This window comes from Engraulis encrasicolus, chromosome 3 (assembly GCF_034702125.1).
Source record: "Engraulis encrasicolus isolate BLACKSEA-1 chromosome 3, IST_EnEncr_1.0, whole genome shotgun sequence".
NCBI classification, from domain to species: domain Eukaryota; kingdom Metazoa; phylum Chordata; class Actinopteri; order Clupeiformes; family Engraulidae; genus Engraulis; species Engraulis encrasicolus.
Window position 1 is genome coordinate 33,180,357 of NC_085859.1, and position 20,801 is coordinate 33,201,157.

Below are 20,801 nucleotides of genomic sequence, written 5' to 3' on the forward strand. Positions count from 1 at the left end.
GGCTTTGCATTATAGCATTGGCTGGAATGGATGAACGGAAAAATAGAGTAGATCCGAAATGGTCTCCAAATTCCTCACACCAACATCCTTGGGACAGGGTACAGTTCTTACTCAAAGTGAGTTAATAAAATATATCTGAAGCATATAATGTGTCTTTTGACAGGCTCCAGGCAACTGCTGATTGGTCAAATGTCAAGATGTCACTATCTGTCTGATTTCTCCTAATAAATTTGATATATTCCACTTGGGTGTACACCCTTGTATAGAGCCATGGCAGGTGCATCTGTGAGAAGTATGCAAGCAAACAGAAGTGATCAAATATAGTCACTTGCCCTATATAAAGGGTTAACACCGCCTCGTATCGTCAGCAGAATAGGTGTAAAATATGGCCTACTACTACTGCTGCTGCTTTGAATTGCATCACAACTGTGTTCTGCATTTTTTTTATCCATTTTAAGCATTTTAAGACCGTTTTTGGCTTGGCAGCAGAAGAAATTTTTCCAAAACCTGTTTCCTCTTTGTAAGGCTTTTAATTAGTTAGACTTTACAGTGGTCGGATGATTAAATGAGAACAATTTAAGGAGACACGCGATCCTGTGTTCTGCCCACCCACCCCCACTATAAATGGCCTTTGTGTGTGATTAAAAGCATACAGAGCTGCGAGATGTAGCCTTACTGCTTTGCTAAACGGTTCAGATTGGTTCAGGTCAGTTCCGGTTCAGTGCAAATTGCACTGGAGGAGAGTGCTGCTGGCGGTATTTTCATCTTCTGCAAGTGCCTTCATATTTACATACACACAAATCCAGCTGCTCATTTCTTCGAAAAGACTGCCGTTCGGAAAGGGGGAGTTGTCAGAAAACAAACTCCTCCGTCCTTACGATTGCAATCAAGGAATTCAAGCATCATCGTGCATTTCCTGGCTCCTGGCTTAGCTTGCAAATGACTTTTATGGGCTGCACATTCGTTAGACCAAAAACAACCCAAACACCCTCCTTGTTAAGTTGGCAACACCCAAAAATATCCTGGGCAGGAAGCCCCATCCCTGCTGGGAAGGGCTGCAATTTAGCCAAGAGAGGGAAGAGATTAATGTGCGTAGAGAGTGGCTGTGAAAAAACACACTGACTAAGCAAATCTGAAGGACCAAGTAGGTTAATCCATGTGGAAAAAGAAGGAGATGTGGAGTAGTACATTAATCAAGTTCAGCCAAGATGCAAAATACAATTACCGAATTTGCACACACACTTGGTTGATAAGAGCATCCCCTTATTAACCAAATGCCCTTAGCAAACCAGGCATCGGCCTTAAATTAAAAAAAAAAAAAATCACAGTACTGCACACAGCTCTGATGCTATCCAACCTGACAGCGGGTGGTGGATGGTAGCAGGGTGTGTGTGTGTGAGAGGTAGTGGGTGGCAGATGGCACTTTGGTGTGGTGTGGTGCGGTTACTGCAGCATGGGTGCGTTATGACCACTGAACTAAAGGAGCACTGGAAGTACAAGCTAGTTATGCACAATGGTCTTGTTAGGCCACCAATTTGGAGTTTGAGTATATGGGTCTGGAAAGATGTTAACAATGGAAGGATTATGTACCTCTCAAAAAAAATGTAGTCCCAGCAAAATGGTATCACCTTTTCACATCAATACTCTACAGAAGGTCACTACAGGAGCCGTGAACTGAGTAGCGCACTACTTGCCGTCATGAAATATTAGGCAACACTGTAATGAAACTGAATCTTAACCCTAATCCCTAACCCTGAGAATTATTTATTATATATTTTTTTCTATTTCTTATTTATTATACAAGTTATCTTGTCCAAGTCATAGTTTTTGAGTTTCATCTCCTTGATTTCGGACCCCTGTGAATTAAAAAAAATGAAGATTTCAGATCATATTGCAGATTTGAATTCAGCACACCCAAATTGACTAAATAAGACTGTTTGCCGACTTTGTCTCACAAATGCCTTGGGATGTCACAATCTAGGATTTCGGTACTAGTCTATGAGATGGTCAGCTAAGGTCCCGTGAAATGCGGAACTAAGGGGCGGGACTTCCAAGCCCTATAGACTAGGGCTGGGAATCAATACAAATTTCCTGGATCGATTCGATTCCGTTCCAGAAGGTCACGATCCAATTCGATCCACGATCCGATTTCGATTCGATTCAATATCGATCTTTTGTATTGCTGGGTTGTCACTTTAACCCATAACCTGCTATAAAAACCTAAATATCTCAACCTTTGATACCCACACAAACATGAAATACCTTGGTATGAGAGAAAGAAGTGGGAAAACACTGGCACTATTTACTTGAACAGACCGTGTGTATTTGTGCATGTAGTCTACATAAATGTGGAAGAAAGTTGTGGTTGAGAAAATAGACCTATAATCATCTGCAAAAGATCGATCCACAAAGTTGTGAATCGATATCACACTTTTCGAATGTAAATCGATATTGGCTCACGATTCGATCTTTTGAACCCTACTATAGACATTTTTACAGCCTTGCGTACCTTCTGGTGCTTGGCTCCGCGGATGTGTGCGGCGTAGGCGTCAGCACCGGTACAGGAGACATCGCACAGCTCGCAGCGCAGCTGGTTCTGGGTGCCGCGGGCCGAGCTGGCCGAGCCCCCCGTCCCGCCGCCGCTGCTGCTGCTCTGGGACGCCTTCAGGGCTGCCTCCTTCTTCTTGTGCTTCTGGCCCTCCAGGTGCTCCTTGTACGTCTACAAAGCGGAACAGAACAAAATCATAGCACTTACTGGAAGAGATGGGTGGATGGGCAGACTTATGGACAGATTTATAGAAATGAAGAAAGGGGAAGAAATCTGGTGCCACAGGGATGTCTTTTTAGCCATTTATTTACAGTGCATTAGACTGATGTTTTAACAAAGCTTCTTCATAAGATTCGTTTCAGACTCTGATGAAGACGCTTTGTCTGGTGAAGTCTCACGTCCGGTCCTACATTGGTTGCACCAGATTGTCACTACAAGTACGGAGTACGTGTTTTCCTTTGTTCTACGAGTTATAGAAATGAAATGGGACAGAAGAAAAAGGTTTCAGTGTAGATGGGTGGGGGGAGGTTGACGGGATTAGATTAAATCACTTTTTTTGGTACCCAAAGATAGATCTGATTAGCAGTCAAGTGAACTCCACTCATACAAAACATTTGGGACACACAACATACAACATACACGCAAGGCAGGTAGATGGGTATGAGATATAGAAATCACCCCTTGCTTTGTAGTGTTGTACATTTTTACTATAAAACATCCCAAAAGACATGCTCTTATAATGCCGTGCAGTCCATTTTCTAAGGGACAAGCGAAGTGGAAGAAATGACCGATGAATTATGTACACACATCAGCATATACTGTACCATGGTACGAAGCAATTTGATTCATTTTTCATACCAGAGTGGTAACCATTTCACTTGACCAGACATCAGTTTCCAGATCCATGAACATATGTGCAGTTACTTAAATTATTAAGAATTCTTTAAATTATTATACACTCCTTTAGAGTCTGGGATTCTTGCACATAACGATACACGCCCACTGTCAGGCATGACACACTGGAGATACATTTGCGTTCTCTTTTCCCAAGCTGTCCTTGGCGATACTAATGCCATTTTCATTCAAATGCACAAGGGGTGTTGCAGGTGGCTTCATTGCAGGAGAAAGCATCCAGGGTCCAGAATGTAAAAACCCTGTGACAAATTCGCTTCATCTTATTCAATGAATTGGTTGACCTGATCTCAATAACCACACCCCTTCATGTGACAGGACTTCCTAAAATCACCTAAAAACACCAATATATCTGGCAGGTCTTTTACCTACTCAGTCCAGTTGTTGTCCACCCCTGCCCTCTTTGTAAGTCTTGGTCCAAAACTTTTTCAATTCAACATGTAATAAAAATGTACACTGTACCTGTGGGCCTGCGCAGCTGATCTTGCAGACGTCGCAGTAGTGTATCTGCGGGGGCTTGGGGGGCTGCTTGGGCTTGAGCTGCTTGCTCTGGAAGGGCGTCTTCTTGGTGAAGGTGCTGCCGGTCCAGGCTGCCGTGGCGGCCGCCGCTGCCACCGCCTGCTTCTGCTGCTGTTGTTGCTGCTGCTGCTGGTAGTAGGAGGATGCCGCCGAGTACACGGCCGCCTCGTAGCCCGAATACGACGTACCTGAGCAGGGGAGTGAGGGACAGGAGGACTGGTCAGGATCAGGATGCCGCCCTAGGACAGTGGCCTCATGTGCACAGCCACGGTGCTCGAATGTATTCACGTTCGAACGCATCAAGACTGAAGCTAGAGCGAACCTGATGACGCACAGAGGTGAAATGCGCTGTTTGCTCTGAATGAACGAGTAAAAAGTCAAACAAGTGTGCGGTATACTTATTTTTTTTAAGTATTGAACACTTCAGCGTTTGGAAGCTGTGCATGGATCTTTGAACTTCTGCATCAAGACTGACTTGATGAGAAAAAGTGCATGAGCACTGAATTTCACCTTAAATGAAAAAATACGACGAGAATGCAAGTGTGAAAACCGGTTGATGTACGGATTGATTTAATCTGAATAATTTGGTGTGTAGGCCACATGCACAAAGACTCAGTAGGAAATTCACACAATTCTTAGTGCACGAGGCCCCTGGGTTGCATCTCCATATGCAGTTGAGCATAGCACGCAATAGTAATAACTGGGGTACAGTCAAAAAAGAAAATACAGATATGAACATTGTAGTACACAGAACATTCCATCAGCAAAGAAGAAGGGGGAGGGGATGCAGTATTTCATTTCTGTACTCAGATCTGCAGACTTGTCCTCGTTACCATTTCCCCGACACCTGCTAAAACCCCAGGTCATATATCAAAAAAGGAAAGACACTCACTTAATCAATAGCAATTCTAATCTTCTTCACCCGTGCCTGACAGCAATTTGGCTGGCAAACCACTAGCCTTGGGGGTGGCCATAAAGCTTTAAAGACCGCGCTGCTCGTCAATCCCTTTCCTCCCCTTACCTCAACAACTCACAATGTCGCTCTCCACTTGGACACCTCGTCTGCCCTGACACTCCACCACGCCGTATGCTGCTGCAGACCACTTTGATCTAAACTCTGCTATCTGTTTTCTGGGTATACTTGGACTTAAACCTGTTATCATTATTTAGAGTAGAACTTGGTTTCTATCTGTACATTATATACACTGCTATACTCTGTTTTGTGCACCTTGAAGGGAGACCTTAAATTTCATTGTACCATGTATAATAAAGCCTATCTATTCTATTTCTATTATATTCCACATCAAAGTACTACCCTACACCGCCTACCTGAATGGGTGACTGCATTGGTGCTGTAGACGGGTAGGGCAGGTCAACCACCACTTACCTGACGTTGGTGATGTGGGTCAGTGTTTCCCCAACCTTTTTATGTCTTGCATAACCCCTAAGCCTTTTTTATCATACCACGAGTACCCCCTCACCATCACTTTCTCTACCCCAACTTATGCTGCTGTACAAGTATTATTATCATTACATCTTTTTCAAGTACCCCTTGAAGTGCACATTCCCATACCCCTAGTGGTGCACAAACCCCTGGTAGGGAATCGCCAAACATCTTCTATTAGAGTAAGATACTTCAAGCCCGTGCATTTCCCGGATCCATGTCAGGTGAAACCCCCTTTAGGAGACCTTCAGTTAGGAGACCTTTGGAGTCATATGGTTGAGAATGAATGGAGTTCCCTTGACACTGCGGTAGCGGTTGCGCACAATACATGCAAGCAGTCACCAAATGCCACAGAAAGACATGAAAGAGGGGACAAGACTGAACTTGAGCACTCTCTTTTGCATTGGGTGGGCAGAGTTTAGGCTACCTTACTCTAATGGAAGATGTTTGGAATCGATGCTGTAGGTGAGCAGCCTGGGACGATGGCCTACCTGAATAGGTGACAGCGTTGGTGCTGTAGGTGGGGCTCTGGGAGTAGGTGGGGACGACGGAGGCTGCGGCGGCCGGCTGCACGGCGGAGGACACCGGGTAGATGGAGAAGGTGGAGGTGGCCGGGCTGGGGGTGGCCGGCTTGATGGCCGTCACCTGCCGCGTTTGTTGGGTCTGCGTGTAGGCGGTGGCTCCCTGCGTGTAGCCTGTTTTTTGAGCTGGTGGATGGAGGGGGGAGGAGAAGGGAAGGAAAGGGTGAGGGTGAATGGGTTGGGGAAGGGAGGAGAGGGATGGAGGTGTGGGGGTGTTATTGATTTTTCTCTCCCAACCCACTGACTCTTCTCCCTCTTCTACCGTCTCCCCCTCTGCCGCTTTTCCTGTAGCAGCAGCACAGTGCTTCACTGCCCAAGGACAGGGAGAGTCTTAAATTACACTGGAAGGGAAACATTGAGCTGCCGACACACTGGAAGATTTATATCCGGGGTCCGGGGGCCACATGAAATCCTGTGAAACTAGTAATGCGATCTGGGCTCGGGGCCTGCACTCACAAGCACCATCTTAAAAAGTAGAACGAGGAGAATGTTGGGAGCACGCTCATACACAGAACATCTTTTTCTAACCCTCATGCCCTCAACACCACGCAACCTTTTCCCCAATCCATGTGTCGTCTTCACTGTACCATGCATGTGCACACGCGCACACGCACACGCACACGCACACACACACACACACTTTTTGCCTTAGAACCACTGCAGTACCAATACATACAAGAAATGCAACTAGAGAGTGCAATGTTACAACAAATCCACAACCTTTTCCCTGGTCCAGGTGCATTTAGCCAACAGCACCTGGACTGATTTCTGGACAATACATACAATATGGACAGATGAGTGAGGACTCTGCTGTGTGGAGGAGTACGAACATTCACAGACATCGGTATAGTGTGCAGTCACCCCTGAGCAAACTAGACTGCCTGTGCAGTCGCCTTCGACTGCTTAAGGTATATCCCCGAAACGCGACGCTTCCAGTCCCCAATCATTCCTACCACTCCCGTCCACCTTTTCATGAACGTTTATGATAAATACAAAATATAAAATAAATATATTTAATATCTATACATAGATGAATGACGTGCAGAGGCTTAAAACCAAATGACTATTGTGAAAATGAAGGAAAAAATGGGGCAAATGGTAACACTGTTTTAATGGTTCACTATTACAGTGGATATACCACATTAGGTACAGTGTAATAACCAGTGTAACAATATTTAATACCACGTCATACCAGTGTGACACCATGTACCAATTTTGTACTTATATCATGTAGGCTATTTGTGTGTAAGTGGTATTACATGGTATTGCATATTTGTACACTGGTATTACATGGTATTACATATTGTTACACTGGTTATTACACTGTAGGCCTACCTGATATGGTAGATTCACTGAAATGGTGAAACATTAAATTAAGGAGTTACCGGGCAAATCAATCCACCCAGTCAGAAGTTATGGGCCAAATAAAAATTCCACCATTTTGAAAGTGTTGACCTCCAAACTCGAATCAGTTCATGAACCTACCCTGCAGCATTCACACACCAAATCTGGGACAAATCCATCCACCCGGTCAGAAGTAATGGGCCAAACAAAAATTCGGCCATCTTGAATTCGGCCATCTTGAAATTGTTGACCTCCAAACTCGAATCAGTTCATGAACCTACCCTAGAACATTCACACACCAAATCTGGGACAGATCCATCCACCCGGTCAGAAGTTATGGACCAAACAAAAATTCGGCCATCTTGAATTCGGCCATCTTGAAAGTGTTAACCTCCAAACTCTAATCAGTTCATGAACCCACCCTAGAGCATTCATACACCAAATCTGGGACAAATCCATCCACCCGGTCAGAAGTAATGGGCCAAACAAAAATTCGGCCATCTTGAATTCAGCCATCTTGAAATTGTTGACCTCCAAACTCGAATCAGTTCACGAACCTACCCTAGAACATTCACACACCAAATCTGGGACAAATCCATCCACCCGGTCAGAAGTTATGGACCAAACAAAAATTCGGCCATCTTGAATTCGGCCATCTTGAAAGTGTTAACCTCCAAACTCTAATCAGTTCATGAACCCACCCAAGAGCATTCACACACCAAATCTGGGACAAATCCATCCACCCGGTCAGAAGTAATGGGCCAAACAAAAATTCGGCCATCTTGAATTCGGCCATCTTGAAATTGTTGACCTCCAAACTTGAATCAGTTCATGAACCTACCCTAGAACATTCACACACCAAATCTGGGACAAATCCATCCACCCGGTCAGAAGTAATGGGCCAAACAAAAATTCGGCCATCTTGAATTCGGCCATCTTGAAATTGTTGACCTCCAAACTCGAATCAGTTCATGAACGTGCCCTAGAGCATTCACACACCAAATCTGGGACAAATCCAAACATCCGTTCAAAAGTTATCGCGTTAACACGAAAGACCTTACGCGGCGGCAGTGGCGGCGGTGGCGGCGTCGCACGCAAAACCATTACATCCCCGACGCTCCGCGTTTCGGGGATATAACTAACACACGCCGATCCATACCTCCAAAAAGTTCAATGTACTCTTGTGCAGAGCTCAGGGGAGGTGCCAGTAACTGCAGAATGACTTAAATTTTGAAGGTGTACGGTCTAATATATTTTAGCCATGTCTTGACCATTCACAAACGTTACCTTTTCCACAAAATTCTAAGGCTTCACTATGACTGGGAAAATTACACTTTTCATGTATGAAAAAGGTGGATCCTCTCCATGTCTGCCATTTTGAATTTCCAGAAATAGACATTGTCAGCTGCAAAACTTTCTGTTCTTTGGTCATGCTAGTAAATATAAATATATTATTTAGTAATAAATATTCATGAAAACAACATATTTGGCAATAGTAGGCAGCACAGTTGCAATACAATACCTCCTCTGGCCACCATCCTACACAATTCACCTTTAAAGATGGGTCAATGCGCACTGTGTGTGGTGGGTCCATACCTGTCTGATAGTAGGACTCGGCTACGCTGGGTTGTGGTTGGGCCGCGGCTGCCACTGCAGCAGTGGCTGTGGGCTGCTGGTAGTATTGCTTACTGTCATAGGCCACCGCCGGAGCCGTGGACCGTACGTACGAATAGGAGTCCTGAGGGAAAAAAACAAGATTGGACAGTTATCAGTCAGGGCAGTTACAATTACCAGGCAACCCCACAGCAAAAACAGCTGTCGGATGTGTTGCATTAGCAGATGTCTGGGTGGAGCAACAACAGCTAATGCCACTATTGTGTAAATTAAATGAATTTTGGATTTTTCTGGATTATTTAAAAAGCGTATTCAGTATGCTTTTATTCTGGAATCCTGAGAATCTCTCCAGCCAGAAACTGGCAGAAGCGTCTGTCGTTTAACAATGGCGGCTCACATCGAGGAGTCACGCGACAGATTGTCGAATATACTGGAGTGCGTTTCTCGAAAGCGCCGTTGCTAACTAAGTTAGCAACTTACTTGGTTGCTATGCAATTTCCCATTGGCAACCTACTTAGTTGCTAACTGGTTAGCAACGATGCTTTCGAGAAACGGGGTCCTGATTCTCCAGAAATGAACAGAAAACGTTTTTTGAAAGAATTTGTTGGTGGCAAGGATGGACAAGTGATGGAAGACAACTCTCCTAGACCTAGAGAGTAGAGCTCATTAAGCTGCAGGGACTTACACAGGTCTGGCAAGAGTCTACTTTTATTCATCCTTGTCAATGCATTACCGCTAATTAAGGTTGTCAGATGAAATGAGAAATGTAGTAGAAATGTTTTATTTATTCTTAAATAAATAGTTTGCAGTAGCATAAGGAGGTCTACACATAATAGACACACACCATCAATGAGCCATTCAAACAAAGTACGCTCATAGCATGATAAGTTAAGCTAAAATGAGAGTTTGACCAGAGAGACTGGATAAGCTTACTCCTAGAATCTCTGGTTTGACTGTATGTGTGCATTTATGTGCCCATGCATGTGTGTATTTGTGATGGGAGGTTGATGCAGCCTGCTACGTATGGGGAATAAAAAGGCAGCTTGACAAGGCTTCAAACACTGACATCTGGGAGCCAGGTGCAGCTCAGGAGAGGGAGGGGGAGGTGGTGATGAGTGTGTGTGTGTGTGTGTGTGTGTGTGTGTGTGTGTGTGTGTGTGTGTGTGTGTGTGTGTGTGTGTGTGTGTGTGTGTGTGTGTGTGTGTGTGTGTGTGTGTGTGTGTGTGTGTGTGTGTGTGTGTGTGTGGAGAGAAATGAGGGCAGTGAAAGAAGCCTGATCATTCCTCCCACAAACTCACTGACTCTACAGTGCATCTGCTACCTTTTCTGGCAGGTGATGATCGATGATGTATGGGAGAGGGAGAGAGAAAGAGAGGAAGAGAGAACAAAAGAGAGAAAGAAATAGAGAGGGAAAGAAAGAAAGAAAGAAAGAAAGAAAGAAAGAAAGAAAGAAAGAAAGAAAGAAAGAAAGAAAGAAAGCACAAAGATACGAAGACAGAGAAAGATACTGATAGAGAAAGAGACAGAGAAAGGCAAGCGCAGAGATGGTTTGCAAAAGGCAAGATAGGCAGGAACAGGGAAAGGATGCATGAGAGTGTGAGAGAAGGTGAGAGGGAGAAGTGAGGTATGAGTAAGCGTGTGCGAAACACAGAGGGGGGGGGAAGAGAGAGATGTGAGAGAGACAGACAGACAGACTACGGTGAGAGACAGCAACAGAGAGAAAGAATTGTATGAGCAAGCGTGAGTGTGAGCATGTGTGGGGGTGGAAGGCCGTTTCCATGACAACCAGCAGCTGCTACTGTGACTCCCCCATACCACACCACACTCTGCACCCACACAGGCTCGCCTCCACCCGCGATCGCTATCTCAGTTCAGGGTAAGACCCACCCTTGGCTCCGAGTGAACTTTTAAATTGTATTTGGCTTGGCACCTTACTTCACATCTGTAGCGCAATAATACCTCTTCTGATCACTTCAATTTCTTCCTGATCACTGATTGCACATCTCCCTACCCCCCACTCTTCAACTGTGTTTCTTCCATAATGTGCGTTTTTTTTTTTAATTATTTTATTATTTTGACACATCCTTCATAACATTGGTTTTATTTGGTTTTATACTTATTGGTTGGTTTATAATGTCATTATAATGTCTCAGGTGTATCAAAAGAAAGGACTACCTTCAAATGTATTCAAGAATTTAAAGAATGGGCAGACATCAGCTGCTTCTAAAATGGACACATGAACAGCGACACTAAAAGGCATTCCATTCCACACCACCCCCTCTGCATCTATTGGCCCACCTCCACAAATTAATTTCACCTATCCTGAATTTAAAAATGAAGACTGCCTTCATGCATTCCCGAGGATTTAAATAAAGCTTCCATTCCACTGTCTGCACTTCAGCGAGTTGCTTTCAATCTCATTGTGTCAGTACAGTGTAGATCCATAGTACATGTGAATCATGACAACTTCCCCTGCATGTTTTACTTTTTACTATTTATAAGTGACAATCAAACTTCTCTACTCTAATCTACAGTCATAGGAAAAATGTTGTACACCCTTTGAAATGTCTTACATTTCTGTAAAATTGGTCATAAAACATGGTTTGATCTTCCCGGAAATCACAAGAAGGAACAATCAGAGTCTGTTTTAACTAATTCCACCCAAACATTTAAATATCATCATATTTTTCTTTGCCCATGAGATGTAAACATTTACAGGGCAGCAAGGCATAACCAAGTACACCCTTGCATTCAATAGGTTTTAACCCTCAGTTAGTCGATTCCATAATCCTCCTCCTCATGTACATTGTGGTGCCCCTCACCTGATAGTTCTGCGAGGTGACGGGTGGTGGCGGGGGCGGCACCTCCGGTTGGCGTTGGGCCGCGGCGGCGTAGGCGTAGTCTGTGGCGGTGGCGTGCGCCGGCTGGTAGCCCCCGTAGACGGCGGCGGCTGTCGCGGCGGCGGCCACGGCCACAGGCGCGGGTCTGGCTACGGCAACTGTGGCGGCCGTGGGGGCATAGGCTGCCGCCACCGTGTGGGCCGCCACTGGCGCCTGGTGCACAGTGTAGCTCGCCACCGTGGTGGGGTGCGTGTATGCCACCCCAGCCGATGGCTGCTGACTGGAGAGAGGGAGAGAATATGGATGAACTTCGTGTCTTGATAAACAACGAAAATGCTGAGCCCAAAACTTACACGAACACCCTTTGGAATAACAGAACCACAAACCCCATTGACTAAATATTCTCCAGGTTTTATTCTTGTGCAAACAAACAATGCAAAAACAAACAGTCAAGCCTGAAATCAGGCCCTGAGCCTGAATACCATCAGCCCTGTATTTACAGTATGGACTTCTCTTAAATCGAATTTACGTACCCTTTCACTTTCTACAGATTTAATGAGTTTTCATAAATGCATTGGCGTGTGAACACAGTTGACAGGATTTTGCTTGGCACATCCCCAACATTAACGACATACAATGACTGAATTCTTAGGTTAAATATGCTATGTTTTCACCATCGTTGCAACTTTCTTTACTGCCAAAATAACTTCAAGATTCAACAGCGGTGTAAAGTGTTAAGTAAAGCGAAGAAGGTTGGCGGGTCGGCTGGTTGTTGGGGGCAGGCAGGGGATGGAGTTGAGAGAAAGAACGGGTAGAGAGGAGAGAAGGTGAGAAGAAAAAAGACAGAGAGAATAGGGGGCAGAGTAGAAAGGAGGTAGGGAGAGAGAGGGGAGGGGGTGGAGGAAAGGAGGAGAGGTTGAGTGACACCATCGCTCTCTTTTGGTCTCCTCACTTCCTCTTCAGCCAGAAATGGACTCGTCCTGCAGTATAAATACACCTTTTTCTTTTTTTAGACGCAAATGATTAATCTTACTTCAGTACGCAAATGGCTTCATCTTATTATAGTCGACAGATATCAGGGACAGGACTTCACACAGGGCCATAAAATACAGACTAAATATACCAGCTGCCTTCATATTATATTTCAGACACAAAATAGGTGTTGCTGTTGAGTGGTTGATGATTTTTTAATATTTCAGTCAGTGGCTGGTTAAGAGTTACACATTTACATGCTGCAATAATGTCCACACTGTCGTGATGATGCTGTAATATATATATATATATATATATATATAATAATAATAATAATAATAATGAATTTTATTTGAAAGCGCCTTTCAAAACTCTCAAGGACACTGTACAGACAGAAACAAAATAAAACAAGACACATAAACAGAATTTTAAACAAAAATAAATAAATGAATACAATTTTTTTTTTTTTTTTAAATATGAAAATAAAATAAAATAAAATAAAACAGAATTTAAGAATCCATAAAGAATAGGCTATTTGAAAAAGATAGGTTTTTAGCCTGGATTTGAAAAGGGGGAGAGAGTCAGTATTGCGGATGTCAGGGGGAAGGGCATTCCACAGCTGAGGAGCAGAGCAGCTAAAAGCTCTATTCCCCATGGAATTAAGACGGGCAGAGGGGACAGAGAGGAGAATGGAGGAAGAGGAACGGAGGGGGCGGGAGGGAACAGCAATGTGAATAAGATTAGAAAGATAAGGGGGGGCAAGATTGTGGATAGCCTTGAAGGTGTGGAAGTATTTTAAAATCAATTCTATATTTGACAGGGAGCCAGTGAAGGATGTTGCAGTGCAGGGTAATATGGTGACAGGAAGGGGTTTTAGTAATGATGCGGGCAGCTGAGTTCTGGACCAGTTGGAGCTTGTGGAGAGATTTTTGAGGGAGACCAAAGAGGAGAGAATTACAGTAATCAATGCGGGAGGTGACAAGACTGAGTACAAGAATGGAGGTAGAATGGGAAGTGAGAGAGGGGCGGAGACGGTTAATGTTGCGTAGGTGGAAATAAGCAGACCGTGTGATGTTGTTAATGTGGGAGAGGAAGGATAGAGAGCCATCAAGCAAGACGCCCAGACTCTTAACTTGAGGGGAGGGGGAGACAGGAGAGTTATCAATTGAGAAGGAAAAACTATCAGATTTAGATAAGGTGGATTTGGTGCCTACAAGTAGGACTTCAGTTTTGTTAGAATTGAGTTTCAAAAAATTGGAGGTGAACCAGGATTTGATTTCAGAGAGACAGGTGGTGAGGGAGAGTGTCAGAGGGTTTGCCAGATAAATAGAGCTGGGTGTCATCAGCATAGCAATGGAAATTAATTTTGAATTTGCGGAATATATTACCAAGGGGAAGGAGGTAGGTGATGAAGAGGAGGGGCCCCCAAAACGAACCTTGAGGGACACCAGAGGTAACAGGGGAGGGCTTAGATTTAAAAGACTTCATTTGAATAAATTGAGAACGACCAGAGAGATATGAGTGGAACCAGTCAAGGGGTGTGTTACTAATGCCAATTGAGGAGAGTCTGTGGAGAAGGATAGAATGAGAGATGGTGTCAAAGGCTGCACTGAGGTCAAGGAGAATGACAATAGAGAGTAGTCCAGAGTCAGCAGCCATGAGCAGGTCATTAGTGATTTTAACTAGGGCGGTTTCAGTGCTATGTCGGAGGCGAAAACCAGACTGGAAGTGCTCATAGAGGGAGTTATGAGTTAGATGGGAATGGAGTTGAGAGGCTACTTTTCTTGAATTTTGGAGATGAATGGATGGTTGGAGATTGGGCGGAGATTGTTGTAGTCAGAGGGATCAGAGCCAGGTTTTTTGAGTATAGGAGTGACAGCAGCAACTTTGAACAGAGAGGGTACAGTACCAGTAGAGAGTGAGGAATGGATGATGGCAGAAATGAAGGGGAGGAGAGAGGGGAGGCAGGATTTGATGAGGGTTGTGGGGAGGGGATCAAGCTGACAGGTGGAGGGCGTGGATTTGGAGATGAGGACAGATATATTCAGAGGAGTCCGGGAGATGAAAACTAGAAAAATAACTGGTGGAGGGGGAAGAGATCAGTGGGGGAGGGAAGAGAGGGTTGCCAGATAAGATGTTGGTGGATTTTATGGATTTTTTTCATTAAAAAAGTCCAGTAATGAGTTGCAAGTCTCAACTGAGTACATATGAGCAGGGAGAGAGTCAGTGGTTTAAGGATGTTGTTAAGCACAGAGAACAGGGTTTTGGAGTTGCCTTCGTTGGCATAGATTAAGGTGGAGTAGTAATCAGATTTAGTTTGAGAGATGCAGTCCTTGTAGAGTGATATTGTGGGCTTGGTACATTTCTTTATGAACAGTGAGACCAGTTTTTTCTTGTACAGGCGCTCAAGTGTCTGCCTTTGGATTTCAAGGTCCGAGTTGAGGGGTGTACCAGGGGGCAGTTTGAGAAAAGGTGACAGACCGAGTTTTAACAGGAGCAAGACAATTTAGGACATTGTGAAGGCCATTGTTATACAGAGTGACTAGTTCATCAGGGGAGGAAAGATTATTAGGAATCAGAATGTTTTCAATGGAGGTAGAAAGTGAATCAATGTTAATGTCCTTAATATTACGGAACGAGATTTGGCGAGGGTCTTGATGATGGAGAGGTGGAGGGTGAACACTAAAGGAGACAAGGTAGTGGTCAGATATGTGGAGGTCATCGGCTGAGCAGGTCGGAGGGGGACAGACCAGAGCAGCAGATTAAGTCCAATGTATGTCCTTTAGTATGGGTGGGGAAATCAATGAATTGCTGGAAACCAAAACTATCTAGGCAAGAAGAAAAGTCACAAGTAAGGGAGTGATTGGAGTTATCAAAATGTATATTGAAGTCTCCCAGGAGAATTACATTAGGAGAGAGGGTGGAGAGGTGAGTGAGAAGAGAGCCTAGCTCATTTAAAAATTCTTTGTGTGGCTTTGGAGGGCGGTAAAGGGAAGCAATGATGGTGGGGATGGGTCCAGGCAGCTGACAGGCAATGCACTCCAGCGAGCTGAAAGAGGGCACAGACACGGGCTGGACTTTCCAAGTCTCGCTGTGAATCATCGCGAGACCCCCACCGCGACCGGAGCCACGGGGTTGACAGATGTAAACACAGCCATCCGGAGTACAGTCATTAAGTTGCGAGAAGTCGCCAGGTTGTTGCCAAGTCTCAGTTAAACACAGAAAGTCAAACTTACGGTCAGTGAGGAGATCACGGATGAGATGACCTTTGTTCGTGAGTGAGCGGATGTTGAGAGAGACCGAAGTTGACTGTGGTGTTCCTGATTGACTGATGAGGCGGCGTTTAACTGTTGACCTAGCCGGGGTGGCTAGTACATTGTGGGTTAACAGTACGCTCGGCGAGTCTGCGGGGACGACGAGTGATGGACCGGATGGTTCTTATGGCTGTGGAGTCATCGAAGTTGAAAGTCCGACGAGAACCCCGATGCGTGTATCTCTGTCGAGGCAGGAGGGCGATGTCCGGGTGCAGGTTTAGCGTTGGAGGTGGAGGGACAGCCAGGTAGCCACGTAACCGAAGGAGCTCAGCAGCCGAGTATTGGAGCAGACCAGAAGCAGGATGGTAGAGGAGGCACAGTACAATCCAGGCGAGTAGAGACCAGATAAAGTACTTGTCCAACCGCATTGTGAACTGCGACAGTCATATAAGCAGGTTTAAAGTTCCTGGTGTGGTTAAAAAAGATAAAAGGCTCAACCGGACAAAACCAAAATCTGGGAACTCACGACAGAGCAGAACTGCCTTTCTTAGATGACGAGCAGACGTTAAAACGTCAAAAAATTGCAGAATATGATAGAAAAATATGTCAAAAATAAAGTAAGAATGTTGGAACGGTTAAGATTCATCAATAACTAAAAAACTTAATAAAAACAAACAATATCCTAGACGGAGCGGCGCAAGACTCGCCAGCGTCCCCGTTGCTAGGTGATTAAGCCATAATATATATATATATATATATTTATCAGATATCCGGGCAAGGGAACTTGGTCTGCTGTTAGAAGATCTACCTCCATGCCCCTTGAAAGAGTTTTAACACCCGTTCATGGCGCTACAGGACACCAGTAACATGGGGTTGAGTCTGGCTTTTTTCAGTTTTTTAACCTGATCTTAGTGGTTGTACTTGAATTTCTGTGTCGCAACAACAGTAAGTGTACATCTAAAGATCAGGTTTTCAAACCACCCATGACTCAGTGATATAATGGAATCGCCTGATAATCCGTACAAGGATCATTAACCTTTTTCAGTAGCAGATCACAGCTAGAGCTCTAATGGCCATAAATGAATTAAAAATTCGTAATTAATGTACAAACAATGAACATGTTTTTTTAGATAACCCAGTATAAAAGGAGAAAAAAACATACAATAGCTGCATAAAACATTATGGACAGACATCTGCAACTAAAACATGTCATCGACCCACAGACACAGAATTGCCTTGCTTGACTTAGGCAAATTCAAGTCACCAGGCCGATTGAAATGCATCCCATGCCAACCAAAGCAGACACAAGCCCAACGTCTGATGCCAATCGAATTAGACTTCTTTCACTAGCATGCAAATAGCCTAATTGCAGAAAACAAAACAAAAAAAGCAATGAAAAGGACATTTCCACCAGTCTGGCTAAGCCCTTCTCTCTACTCTCTACTCTACTTGGTGATCTTAACACGACGGCGCAGCCACGAGAGGCAAAATAACCCAACCCTAATCAGATGCGGACAGCCAGCTGTCTCAGGTGCCGACAGCCTGAGGCCAGGCCAGGCCAGCTCAGTCATGCTGTAGTGTAGTAGCATATGGTAGCACCTCGTGGTGGTGGTGTGAAGGCTTTAAATACAAAACAGATCAATACTAGACAGGAGGAGCTCCCAAAAACCCATGCTAACCTTAATCACACGTGATAATTAGAATTTTTTTATTGATTTTTTTTTTTAATTCACATTTTACAGTTCTTTTCTTTTTTTTATCATTTTCGTATCATTTCTCATTAGTTCCTGCACAGCATGAGGTATTGGTTGCCATCTCGACATCAACTTCTGATTCGTACTAGGCTACACGTGTTAAAGAATAATGCAGAGCCCCATGATGATTGAATTGGACCCAGTCCAACATAACAAGGAGCAACACCGCCCGAGCCTATGCATCAGATCCGGATCTGCAGGTTAATATACCAAGCTGTTTTTCCGCCTAATCTGGTTAACTGGAGCATGGTTAGATCCAAATACTTTTGCATTAAGTTTCAAATAAATCGCCCCGTCTGACGAATCCCCAACACAAACATAGGCATGCCCTAGTTTCACTTGGGCCAAACCCTATCCAGACCTTGAAGTTTGTTTTGGGTAAATAAAACTATTTGAGGCGATTGAGTCCAATTGTTGCAGGCAAAGTGGAAGTGCCGTATGTGTGTTATAGGTCACGATAACACTTTCAAATCACTGAACTCCAACCAGCAACAACATTACCATTTCAGCTCAGGAGGTTGCTTTCCACTCAGTGAGATTAAAAAAATATTGCCAACTCAACTGTTAGTTCAAGTAGAGCTAATGATGCACCATGCATCACTGAGCTTCCTTTAACCCATTTTATTCCATCTTCATATATTGGCCCGAAATACCACACTTTAATAGGTCCTCTGTGTGAGGTTCATACCTCTACATGACTTGCAGCTTTTAAACCATCCCTCTACATCGCCAGTGCGGTTTTCAACTGACACTCGAAAGGAAAGTCAAGTCATGAAGAGGAAGGGCTATTGATCTGGTCATGAGCCGCCTCTTTGTATTAAATAACCTGCCCCCAGTCAATGGAGAGTGGGCACCAATGAAGACGCATTACTAGCACTCAGTGGGGTTGGAGACAAACTTATGATTTTATAGACACTACCGATGCTTCTGCTGTTAGAAAACAGATGGAAGAAGCACTGAAGAGAAAAACTAAGCGCCTGTTAACTACATAAGTGGTGTGTGTGTGTGTGTGTGTGTCTCTCCAGAAAAAAGCACAGCTACACACTTTTGACTGAAAGAACAGCAAATGTAATGCGACTCAGAGTCAGACAGCTGCAACATTCGGAATTCCTGAGGTTAAAGGTGAACGAGACTTTTAACATAAGGCAGCGACTATAAGCAGAGCCTTTCTTCTGTTAATCTGACGTACAAGACGACACCCTGCCAAGGCTCACCAGACACCTTGGCTTGCTTCAAAGGACCCTGTCCTTGATACTGCCATGTCTCTGTGATAAGCACAAAAGTAGACCGGGAAAAAGACAACAGCTAAACAGATCTTGGCAAACAATCTCAAATTTTTCACCTTTACAACACCTGAGATGCATAGGCAAAGTAAACATCAATTCATTAACCCATGACAGAACTACATAAACTACAACTCCACAATATCCCTTTGTTTCGCTTTGCAAAACAAAATGAATGGGCAAATATTTAAAAGGTTTAAGGCCTCACCTTACCCCTGAAACGCTACACAATGGGCTAGAAGAGGCCTTTTCATCTAGCAGCCTGTGGGCCACATGCGGTCTCCTGCGGCACAGAAACTGACTTGATGGAATGTAGTTCAAGGGATTTATTCTGTCTAATTTAACATGCCTTTTTATTTTACAGTGTTTTATATTGTATATATCTAATAAGAGATCTGTTCTGTATGCCGCGTTTCATGGAACTCAGACGTTTTGCAGTTCACATACACACAAGAAACACACATAGTAAAGGGTGGGATGAGAGAACTCTGTTCGATGCTATGTAGTTCATTGACTGTGTACTCTGACTGTACACACCCTTAAATTCTGTCAATTCCTAAAAATGCTATTCTACAGGGGTCTCCGTCTTCCCACCAGATAGTAATGAAGCAATGAAGCAGATGCTATTCATTTTTCACCAAAACCCCCCTACATAGTCCAAACTCCTAACGAGTTTAAAAGTCCTGCACAAATGAGGTTGTGGTCTCTCTCTTTATGTCCATAGTCTCTACGCACCACTAGGTCAACTAAACGTAAACCACGAACAGACATTATTACCGTATATGGTTGTGACGTCATCTGTCGAATGCTCCATTCATTTCAACGGGGCTCCCCAACGTTCGGACGTCTGTTATTTTTCGATAACGGACGGGTTGGTCTATAACAGACCGCTGTCAATGGCAACAAGACTTTTCACTGCTAAAGCGACTTTTCAACAAGACTCTAATCAGCTGCTGTGATAGACAGCACCCGTTGTCCTGGCTACCGCTGTCAATGGCACCAAGACGTTCACTGCTAAAGCCAATGGCTTGTATACAAGTCAGTGGCTAAAGCGAATGTTTCATATCACTCCGCAGGGGGTCCGGTCTTTTGTCACTCTAATCAGCTGCTGTGATAGACAACACCTGTTGTCCTGGCTAGCCTACCTAGCTGTTGCCTAGCGGTGTTCCACAACGGCACTGTTTTGTTTTGCGCAGCAACAATCTTAACATTAAATAGGTCTAAATAAATGTCCCCGCATGTGTGAATCATTTAAGTATATCCATATAATAAGCGGGTTAACTTTCGGCGAGTCGGTCGCTTTGTGGAATAGCAGCACTTCAGAGAGAACAAGACCCCTCCGCTCCGCGTCGGGGTCTAAAGATTCTCTCTGTCGTGCTGCTATTCCACGGTAGCGACCTTCTCGCCGAACGTTAACCCTTACATAATAGCTTCTGGTCTCTGTTTATATTTCACTGACAGATACGATGAATTGGCAACCAACCGGGTGTGAAAATCTTTGTCGGGTATCAAAAACATGGGAATTTCATCAGATACAGAAATCTTACGCCACTCTAACCACAAACCTTAAAGCGCGCAACATAAATAGTACAACCCAAATTACAAACTGCCAAAAGAAAATGTACGTCAGGCAAATCACATAAACGTTTAGAGCAACCCATGCACACTGATTAGCCCAGCAAAAACAATATTGCCAAAGCAATCTTCTGTCGACGGAGCGACGGGTGCTGCAAATT

General features: G+C 44.3%; 1 protein-coding gene across 2 annotated transcripts in view; it reads right to left on the reverse strand.

Moving 5' to 3' along the window:
* The window catches only part of zfr (zinc finger RNA binding protein), a 43,872-nt gene that overhangs the window by 22,121 nt on the left and 950 nt on the right, over nucleotides 1-20,801 (reverse strand). For both annotated transcript variants that reach the window (XM_063195237.1, XM_063195238.1), the window contains exons 3-7: nucleotides 11,785-12,082; nucleotides 8,945-9,086; nucleotides 5,915-6,130; nucleotides 3,923-4,167; nucleotides 2,510-2,719 (exon numbers count right to left, since the gene is read on the reverse strand). In XM_063195237.1, the coding sequence (XP_063051307.1) occupies nucleotides 2,510-2,719; nucleotides 3,923-4,167; nucleotides 5,915-6,130; nucleotides 8,945-9,086; nucleotides 11,785-12,082 (1,111 nt within the window). The remainder of the gene's footprint in view (nucleotides 1-2,509; nucleotides 2,720-3,922; nucleotides 4,168-5,914; nucleotides 6,131-8,944; nucleotides 9,087-11,784; nucleotides 12,083-20,801) is intronic.